The sequence below is a fragment of the Aptenodytes forsteri genome, unplaced genomic scaffold (genome assembly GCF_000699145.1).
Source record: "Aptenodytes forsteri isolate BGI_AS27 unplaced genomic scaffold, ASM69914v1 Scaffold126, whole genome shotgun sequence".
NCBI lineage: Eukaryota > Metazoa > Chordata > Aves > Sphenisciformes > Spheniscidae > Aptenodytes > Aptenodytes forsteri.
The window spans coordinates 1,119,742-1,130,148 of record NW_008794599.1 but is presented as its reverse complement, the minus strand read 5'-3'; the positions used below and the strand labels follow the sequence as shown (position 1 = coordinate 1,130,148).

The 10,407-nt window shown below is 43.5% G+C and overlaps 1 protein-coding gene across 1 annotated transcript; it reads right to left on the bottom strand.

Moving 5' to 3' along the window:
- Nucleotides 1-5,950: 5,950 nt before the first annotated feature.
- Nucleotides 5,951-7,072, bottom strand: KCNJ1 (potassium voltage-gated channel subfamily J member 1). The gene has a single exon (XM_009272989.1). The coding sequence runs from the start codon at nt 7,064-7,066 to the stop codon at nt 5,951-5,953; it is 1,116 nt and encodes a 371-aa protein (XP_009271264.1). The 5' UTR covers nt 7,067-7,072.
- Nucleotides 7,073-10,407: the final 3,335 nt, after the last annotated feature.

The window sequence follows — 10,407 nt, the reverse complement described above, 5'->3', positions numbered from 1 at the left end:
CGGTCCGCAACCCGGCGGCTTGTGCACGGCGTGGGGTGCGCCGAATTGGCGGCGGTGCGCCAGGTCTCGGGTGCCTGAAGCGGTGCGTGCGTGCTGGAGGCCCTGGTGAAGGGCAGCTGCGGTGCCGGCAGGGGTGAGGTCTGCCTGGGGTTGGGCGTGTGGAAACCTCACAAGGCCCTGGGCTGGGGGTCCACTCTTAGTGTTTTGGAGGAGTAGCCCTATAGGCATTAATGGGCTAAGGATCCTTTGGTGGGGCTTGCAAAACTCCTGGCACAGGAGCACAAAGGGATGTAATTTGGACTTCTAGATACCGTCGAGTGATACAATGGTTTTACAAACACTGCTACAATAGCAGTGAATCCTTTGCATGAGTTTCTGTAGGCTCTGTAATGTACCAGGAACACTTCCAAATCAGAGGGGGGCTTCAGGTGAACAGACTCTTTTGGGCACTGTTGCAAAACTAACATAGAGCTGGAACTCATAGCTTTCCCAAGGTGGCCTGTGTTGTTGCTTTTTTTAACAGCTGGGGAAACTGAGGCTCAAAGCAGGGAGCGGTGACTTGCTTGAAGTTACAGAACAGAGTTACATATGGAATATAGGTCTCCCCAGACCCAGCCTTGCTGTTACTAACCCACCTCACCTACTGCAGACTCTGTTAAGGGTGCTTTAGATGCCACTGCAGACGTGATGTTTACAGCCCCCAACCCTCCACTTACACATCACCTCTGAATTCACTGCAGTGAATTAAGTCTCCCAACACTTCTGTGAAGTGGCTAAATATATCCAGCTAGCAGAGCTCATGCCAAAAATAAGTCACTAAATGCATTAAACTTTGTGTAATAAAATAAGGAACAGTCCCAATAAATTCTTGCTTTGCGCTTTCAAGATTGCCATGGTTTGCACTGTTGAGTTTGCTGCACTGCCAATGCGAAGTTTAGGGTTGCTGCCCGTGCGGACATCGGAGCTGGCTGCACAGTTGATCTGGAGGTAAGGGGTGCCATCCAGCGGCGGCGAGACAGAAGACACTTAGAGGATCGCTCAGATCCCTTTGTCAGCACCCCTGCGTGGTCTCCAGCATCCCAGCCTGCCTGTGGTGGATTGTCATAACAGAATAATGCGGTAACTTTGTCTCTGCAGAGCTTGCTTGGGATGCGGTCACCCAGGAGAGCAAGGGCTTCAATACTTTCCACACTTAAATTTGGCTAGCAGCATGCAAATGGAGATGCAAAGTGAGATTGTCTCATTTCTAGCCTCCCCTTGCTTGTCCAGCTCCCTGGAGCAGGGAGAATTTATGTCTGTCTTGTGCAGCAGTGAGTTTGTTCAAGTTGTAAGCTTCCCCAGGCAGATGCTTCCACCACAGGAATGTCAACTTGGCCTCAGGAAACATACTGTGTGTTCTAGCAGCCGTGGAGAGAGGGCTTTAGCCTTCCTCACTCATGTTCTAGTGACATCGTCACAGGGTTATATGTGATTTAGGGCCAGTGACAGTGTTGTCATAGGGGTTCCCCAGGCTGCAGCAAGAAGCTGTAGGCATGGATTCACCAGAGGGTTCAGGAACTTGCTCAGCTTTCCCCATCCCTGCCACGGCAGGGGCTCTGCTCACATTCCTTGCGTTGTGCTGTGGTTTTCTCCCGGCTTGTGTGGGGAACAGGAATTGGGCCAGCACCATGACAGTTCAAGACAAGGGTGAATTGAAGGGGGCAAAATAAAAGGGAAGGGGAAATAAAGGCTCTTCCCAGCTGAATTTGCGTGAGTCTAACCACATCAGTTTGCTGCCTGGGGAGAAGAAAGAGGATATGACACCTCAGCTGCTCTCACTTGTGTCGGGGCTTTGCACACTGCTGACTTGTTTATGGGTGAGTAGTTGAGTTTACAAGGAAGCACGTACATGCAGAAGTTATCCAGGCGGTTGCTGTGAGCTAGTTAGCAGTGGCCTGCCACATTCCAACAATGCAAGTCACTATGAGTATCTAAACAGTTTGCCGGGTTTGGTTTTTTTTATTATTATTTAGGGGTCTCTTTTCACCAGTTACTACCAAAGAGAGTGTGGAGACAGCTAACTAGCACATGTCAGTTTACTAAAAGCAGTTATTTTAATTCATGGCCCTTTCTCCAGCAGTCAGCAGGATGCCTTATTCGTTTGCCAGCAGGAGGGTAAATCCGTTTCAAAATGATTGAAGTATTATGCACAGCTTGAATGAATGTTTAAAATAAATACAGTAGAAGAAACATGTTGTTTGTGAAATGAGAAGATAAATTAAGTTTAGTGCAGACACATTATTCCCAAGCCTAGCTGCTTGGCTAACACTTTCACAGCTAAATCCTTTAGGCCTTAATCCAGCAATAAGTACATGGTCTGATTTCTTCTCCTGAAGAGACAGGACTTTCTCTTCAGTCCTTTGCTTTGTATTGACTAGGCTGTTGGCCTCCATAGCACGTTCCACTTTGGAAAGGACTAATTGTTGCTGCAACAGTATGGGCAGCCTGCAGACTGGATGGACAGAGAGGGAGAAGCAAACCATAAGGCTTGAGAAGAGTGCTGTGGAGATGTAAAAATGAAACAGTGTCACGGGTGAAGAAACCAGTCTTTGTTTTCCAGTATCGGGTCTGTGGTTCCCTCCAGCCACTTCTGCTCGGCAAGATTAAATTTATTTTCATCCTCTTAACTGAACTTTCTTTTAATGGCAGTAGGGGTGACAGCCCCCAAAATAGATTTCCTATGGAGTCTGTCCTGAGTGGCACTGTGTGCGGCATGTCTCCCGATAACCCTTTTTCCCTGCCCTGCGCCTTTATCTCTCTGGTGACAAACAGCCCTCTCTGGACCGAAAGAGGAAATTCCACTCATTGTTCTCCTGCTGCTGGGCTCTGACTACAGTGCTCTATCTCCTGCTTGGTGCACCGCTGGCAGGCGGGGACTGGCAGGCGTTTCCTGAAGTGACAATCAGCAGGAGGCTCATGGGAGGAGGGTTTCATTCCGAGATTCCCATTTAGGTCCCAGTATGATCCCCCTCTAAGTAAGCTTGATAGCTCAGCCATGGCCCTGTCAACTTTGGATATGTCCCCCTCATATATTCTCCGTTTGTGCAGTAGCCAGTCCCCCCTCTGTAATACCAAAACATGCAAAAGGATGCAATCACCCTTCCCTTACTGTAGGCAGCATAGTTAGCTTTTGAGGCAGGTGTAACTGTCAGAATAGAGTGAACAACAGGTAATCATCCTTGCAGTGAGATCAAGTATCTTCTATTTGAGTTGTGGTAGCACTTGATGCTTCTAGACATGGAATAACGCCTCCTCACGCTTGTGCTGCAGAGACGTAGGGCAAAAGGTTAAAAAGCTGTGTCATGAAGAACTTAGAGGTTTAGGATTTTGAGATGGCTTTCCAAGGGCAGTGCCTGCAAGTGCATTGTTTAGGGACCCCTTAAACTTTGGAGGATGTACACCACCTCTTGGACAGGCACTGGAGTAGTATTTGATTATTTTTTTTTCCCCCTAGCACTAACATCCCAAACCAGCTTCACTTAAAGAAAATAGGAATCTTGCCTGTCTCCTCATTGCGCAGCTGGGTTTGACCTTTTAAATGGATTTCCTATCGACTTGCTTTTTTTGTACAGTGAAGACTATCTTTCTACTTCTATTAAGGGCATCTCGGTGCATCTCTTCTCCCGGGGTAAGAGGTATAACTTGTAAGCCTTGAATACTGACAGTACTGCTTTCTAGGGAAGTTACACACAGGGCAACTATACAGGAAGCCTATAAAGGAAATGTAGCAGCAACTATGGAAGGACTGAGCAGCACAGTAGCCTTTTGGTTCAGACAAGCTGGGACTCTTGAGACTTCATTTCACTTCCCTGCTCCCTCCTAGAATTCTGTGGATGGCCACTAATCACTCGCTGTTTGTGCTTTGGTGTGCCATTCAGAGTGGAGGATAAAACAACTGTCCTTCCAAGCAGACAATCTGAGATGCACTAATGGTTGGAGGGGCTCCGATGCTGTGGTGATTGGGACTGTAAAAATATTTTTACAGTTGACAATGTTATTTTGGAAGGTGCAAAAACAGTACACTTAAAATATTAGGCAATATCTGTGAATTACCTTGAAGGTTTCGGCTGGCGGTTCTAGCATTCCATAGTTCTAGCCATAGTGCTAGTAATTCTGATGTGTGATGAGAACAGAACTTTCTGTGCTGACCTTTCCGTCTAGAAGTGAAGGAGGGTGTAACAGTGGTGCGTTGAAGAGAGGAAAGATTGAGACAGTTGAGAATTGGCTTTTAAAGTGCTTTAGTGACATAATTGTTCACAACATTGTTCTTTGTACAGCGTAAGTACTTTACATCCCGTGTTACAGATGGCAAATCTGAGATACATACTGAAGTGATTTGTTCTGAACCAACAGAGGAGTTGATATACACTGGGACTGAGACCTGAACACTCTTGGTTCCCAGAGTTTGATTTCCGTACTCACATTATGTTCATTTGCAAAATAACTTTGTCTTGTCATCATTTGACCTACTTAATTCTCCCCTTCTTTTAAAACCACTCAGTCCAGCAGCTTTTAAAAAGATGCTTCCATTTTACCACAGTGTTGAAAATAGATGAGCTGAATTACATCACTTGGAAGAGTTCCTAAAAAAACTCTCTTTGGTCTGCCACTTGAACTCTCAGCAAAAGAACTAGTTGGGGAAAAAAAAGTGGCTGTGAGGAAGTGGAAATTCACCAAAAAGTTATTGATGCTTCTTGTGGCATTTGAGACTTAGATGTCAAAAATCATACCCAGAAAATGTTCACCACTACTTAGCTCCCACTGAGCAGAACTTGTTTCCTGTAGGGATGCACATTTTGCTGTGGCGAGATGAACAGTTTGGAACTAAACCTGAAGCCCACTGTTGCTGGGAGGCTCCTATGCTGTGTTTTTGTTTTAACAAGACCTTCATGCTTCAAAGGAAAAGATAATCTGCGTTTGCATTGTGGATTTTTTTGAAGGATACGTCTAGAGCTGGGAATTTCCTCTCTTCTCCCAGTGGATTGCTTTTCTGCCAGGTGTGAAGCAATCAATGTGTCCTTCATCTCCCCACCGTGGCTCACCTTCTTTCTGGACAGTTGTCTTCAGATGTTTCCTAATTTCACAGTTAGTCAGCTCCTGGGGAAGTGGAGAGAAGAGTATCTGAAGGGTGAGACAGTTAGGAATAAGCTTCAAAATTCCTCTTCTCCCATAGCGGGTCTCTGCTTCTCCTTCTTTTTTCACTTTTCATTTCCATTTGGCTATTTTTCCCTGAAAGGAATCAAAGGCTTTCACAGGAGAGAAGTTGTATTTTACAGAGTTCTAGATGCAGCAGGATGGCGCAAGCTTTGTCTTTTCCAGCTTCCTAAGCATGTACCATCCCTTCATGCTCCATTTCTGTAGATGTACCAGCCTCAAAGAAAGAAGGAATTGTTTCAAAATGTTCAAAAGTGCTCAAGTGTTCCGGAGCCAGAGAGTCTGCTTTCACAGAGGACTTTGGCAACCAGAAACATACATTTTTTGAGATTTTGGCTCCTAAGTCCCTTAGGTTTCTTTAGCTTTGCCTTCTGTCTCCCCTTTTCAAGTTCTTATTCCAACAGCTGTGTATCTTTAACATGTCCTAAAGTTTCTCTCCATCTTTTCAGGCTTTTTAAGAGACTTGCATGCCTCTGGGAACTTAAGTGAGTTGGACATTCCCAACATAGCAGCTTCATAAAATGTCCCATAGGTATAAAAATATAAATTCTATGAAATATATATATATATAGTGTAGTTAAATAGTGTTCTGGAGATCACTGGTACTCTGTTCCTCTTTGATTTGAGGCTTTTGAGAAGATAAATGCTGGTTTAGAGTAAAAACAAACCTGTGTTTCTTTTTTGTTTTACTAAGTTATTAATCCTCTCAAGACTGAATTCATTATGAAAAAAGATACAGTCCCATGAATATCTGGAACTACATTTTTGTGTCACTGGTTTCACTAACTTCTGACAAGACAAAACCAGGATTGTCATAACCTTTCTTCTCTTTGGCTTTAGCTTCTTTCTCATTGTAGAGACAGAAGGCACAGTGGGGAGTCTCCACAGCCACTGTCTTGCTGAAGTTCTGGAAGTCTACTCTGTATTTCCCTTCTTTGGTCTTGGACACAATGGGAGCAAAACGATAACCCCAGAGCACCTCTTCTGGGATGTAGGATGTCCTCACCTGACAGGTAGCGCTAGTGGCTTCAACAGTGCCATCTAAAAACACCACCAATTCAAAATCTTGCTGCAGAATGGTTTCTGCTGCCATGTGGAAGAATGGGCTGTTCTTATCTATGATATGATAAATAGTTAATGGGGAAATGAAGAAGAGATTCTCATTGCCAGCATCAACTACAAATTCTATGTTGACCTGGTCGAGAATGATTGTTTCTCCTTCTGGGGTGATGGTGGTCTTCAGAAGTTTTCCATAGATGTGACTCCCAATCAGCAGACTCTTCCTGAGGTTTGCCACCCGAATGAGGAGGCAGAGCTTCCCACCACGTTTGCTGATGACAGCATTCTTGCTGAAGGTGATGGTCTTAGCCCGGTTTTTGGACCTTGATATCTTGGCCAAGATGGCACCACACATAAAAGAATTGATGATTACCCCCAAGATAGACTGGAAGATGAGCAGGAAAATAGCGGTGGCACATTGTTCTGTGACACATCTGAAGCCATAACCGATGGTTACCTGGGTCTCCAAGGAGAACAGGAAAGCTGAAGTCAGGCCGTTGATATTCTCAACACAGGGGGTGTGATTTATGGAAGGATTGAATTCTGGAAGATCTTTGTGTATGTATGCCACAACATACCAGAGGAGACCAAATAGAAACCAGCTGCCTAAGAATGCTGAAATGAAGATAGTCATTTTGTATCTCCATCTGAGATCCAGGATAGTCGTCCATATATCAATCAAAAAGACAAACCTTGACTGTTCTACATTGCCAAACTCTATGTTACACCTTCCATCTTTAGAGACAAGCCTTGCCCTTCGCCGGCTACGTTCTCTGATGTGGCTGGTAAAGCGTTTCCGGAGGTAGTTGAACATTCCCTCTGCTGATAGTGTTCTAGAGAGTAAGAAATAATAAACATTATGGGTAATGCAGGTTTCGTTTATACCTGCAGGCAAGAAGTAAATTCTGACGAAGTCTCAAGACACTTGTTTAGGAAAAAGTTATGTAATTTGCATATTTTCCCTCAGCTGGTGGGGAAAAGTTCCAGTAAGTATATGAGCAAACTAACAGATTCTTGCCTAAGGAGCATTCCAGCAAAAAATAATCATTTTGGCTTGCTCAGTAAGCTTTGAATCAGTCAGCTGTTAATCTTGTCCTCTGCTTAGTTGAACAAGTGGAGGCATAGAGAAGCAGGTAACTTCATTGTGGACATATGTTGGGAAAACTGGTGGGGAGTGGCTGGGTTTTGAGGAGGTCTTTCTGCCTTTTAGAAGATGAAGTGGGGCCTGCCTGTGCAAATGTGTGTGTGTGTACATCCGGCATTAGGATGTGATGTGGATAGCGAATTTCGGAAGACACGAGAGTAGATGCAGAAGGCATAATTAAGCCAGATATGCAGCTATTTTTAGCATAGTTATAGACTGGGTTTGAGGGTATGAATTTCAAACTCTGGAATCTCAAATAGGACTTTTAGGTGATAATAAAAGATTAAATTTCAGCACCAGGAGAATTGGATGTTTAATCACCACAAACGTAATGCTAGGACTAAAGAATCAGAATCTGAAATCCATTCTTAAAGGGAAGTGTAGCTCTGTGCCACTGTTAATTTTGTCCTTTATGATTGGCCATGTTAACAAGAGACCCAGGGAATATAAGTCATTGATGGAGAAAATACTACAGATGTGTTCAGACTGGAATTTGGATCAACTTACATTTGGAAAATTCCCAGTCTTGGAGTTATTCAGACATGCAGGCATGGGGAGAGGTTGATCCACTGTAGAGTTAGAGGTTGCCCGCTATGTTCATAGACAGATCTAGGGTCCAATTTTGACCCAAAACTTAGGAATGTTCTGAGAAGAAATAATTGATTTTTGGAGTTGATCACCCTTCAAGCATAAAATGTTTCCTTGCCAGAGAGGATGTGTTTGATTAGCGCACAGTGCTAACCCACCCCGAAAGTGTACCCTTGTGTGCCTATTTATTTAGTGTTTGTTAAACAAAATTCTTCTCATGTAGCCGAATTTAACTGTGTACTGTAATCATATTTCTTGCGGGCAAAATGCTTCAGCTTAAAATCAACTGAAATAAATTAAGAACTTGAGGGGAAAATATTCTCACTGGTGACTCACACAAAGGATGTTCTGAGTTTACTGTGTCTCTAAGGACATAGTGTCCCCAGCCACACAGAGACCTGAATGTTTTGGGGACCTGCAGCTGCTATAGATGATGTTTTCTTCAGAAGGACCTGGGCTTGAAGAGTGCATCTCAGATCAGGAGACGCTGGGGGCTTTGTAACTGTTTGCTACTGTTACTTTACTGCCGCATTACCCTTCCCAATAGAGGGTCACACTAAAACAACCCTTAGGAATGATTATTTTTTTTAGACACAAGCTAAAGATGCTACAACACTTACCTGAAACCCTGCATCATATCACTGTCCCACCCAGGCTTCCTTTTTGGCTAGGAGCTAAATGCTTGGGCTCAAATTGTTGTCAGATGGACTGCCCAAATTTCGCTTGATTTCAGGGGGTAATAATGTGCTTAAACAACTCTTGCCACAGATGTTTAGCTCCCTTAAGCCTTAATTTCATATATATGGAAAATGGGGATAATCCATAGGCATGCAGTGGATTAGATATACTGATGTGAGTTATTTAGTGTGAAATTTGTCTCATTTAACTTCAGCCATTTAAATGGTAGATAATTGCCTATGCCAGTTGTACAGCTGACTCCTCGCGAACAGTAAAGGAAGCGTATGCACCCTCTGAGGGTCCACTTGTCTTGTCACCACAATTGTTTTATGAAGGAACGAACGGCTCTGGTGAAGTCTTTCCTTCCTTTACTCTGTAGGCATCCAGACTAACTTAGAGAAGCTGCCTGATGTTTTAGTTGGCTAAAACAGAAATCCTTCCATTAGACATAGTTACGGGGCCAGAGAAAACCTTTAGGTATGATAATCACAAGCAAAGGGAAAATATTAAATTATCAGTGATGGAGTCTAAGCACGAATTAGTTACATTTTGTAAAGCCAGAGGTAAATTCTATGATGTGATGTCCTTGTTTGTATCAACAGCCCTGAGAATGAATTTGTTTCCATGTCTCATACAGTTGCCTTCTTTCTGCACTTAGGTGGAAATCACCTTTCTCCTCTGCTTATTAAAATTAGGATGAAAAAAAAATGAAGGTCACTTCTGTTGTAACATAGCTTTTCACTGTTTTAAACTTTTGCTGTTGAATTTATTGGTTGCGACTGTAGCTGACAAAGGTTAAACTTTAAGCACATATCCGAGGAAGGGGGGAATGAGGTCACGTTCTAAACCATTCTCAAGTTTTATTTTCCTGATGCACTTTTAATATGTTTGTGTTAATGCATAGTTTGAGCAAAAACAAAATATTCCTGTGCAACACACTATTCCAAGAAGTTTTCCATTTTTTAACTTTTAACACCCCTGTTTCTTGTGCAAAAACGTGCAGCTTCAGCTGCCATTGGCATTCATTTATATTGTTTCTGCAGTAATGTGAACATTGACTGTCATTACCAGAATAGACACAGTGTTCAAAATGCTGGGATGCCACACCTTGTGCATCACAAGCTGCACGCGTGCACCTTTGGCATAGGTGAGCTACAGCAGACTTGCTCCTAATCCTACTGAACAGACGTGAAGGGAAGAAATCTGAAGAAAAAATCTGGTTTCTAATCTGCCCATCTTCTCGTGCTAGGGGTCGTGATAAATTGCTACCACAATTCTGGTAGGTCTGATTCAGCCTTCATTGGAAATCTTTGGGAATTTGACCAAGGATCTGGACATACAATTCAACAGATCATAATCACAGAAGAGATGAGAGCAAGCTAATCGGCATGGTCATCAGACTGGAACCTTGAAAATAATCCCCAACCTTACCATTCTTTTCCTGCCTCTTTAAGTCTTACATGCCCTCTTCAGAGGTTGTTTTACAAGCCCTGCTTAAGCTACCCTCAAGTAGATCAAAGAGGCAGAAGAATTACACCCTTCTTCAGGCAGGATGACAAAGGAATTCTCCCTTCAACAACTCTTTCTTGCTCCCACACATAACTGAAGTGTGCTGATTTGCTTCAGCAGGAGAAAAATTCCCTCCTGTATAAGCATGCTGCGAGTGTATCACAGACTATCTAGAGGAGATTATGTGAAGTGAGTTATATAATACAGCACTTAAAGTCCTTTCAGTTTAAATCAGC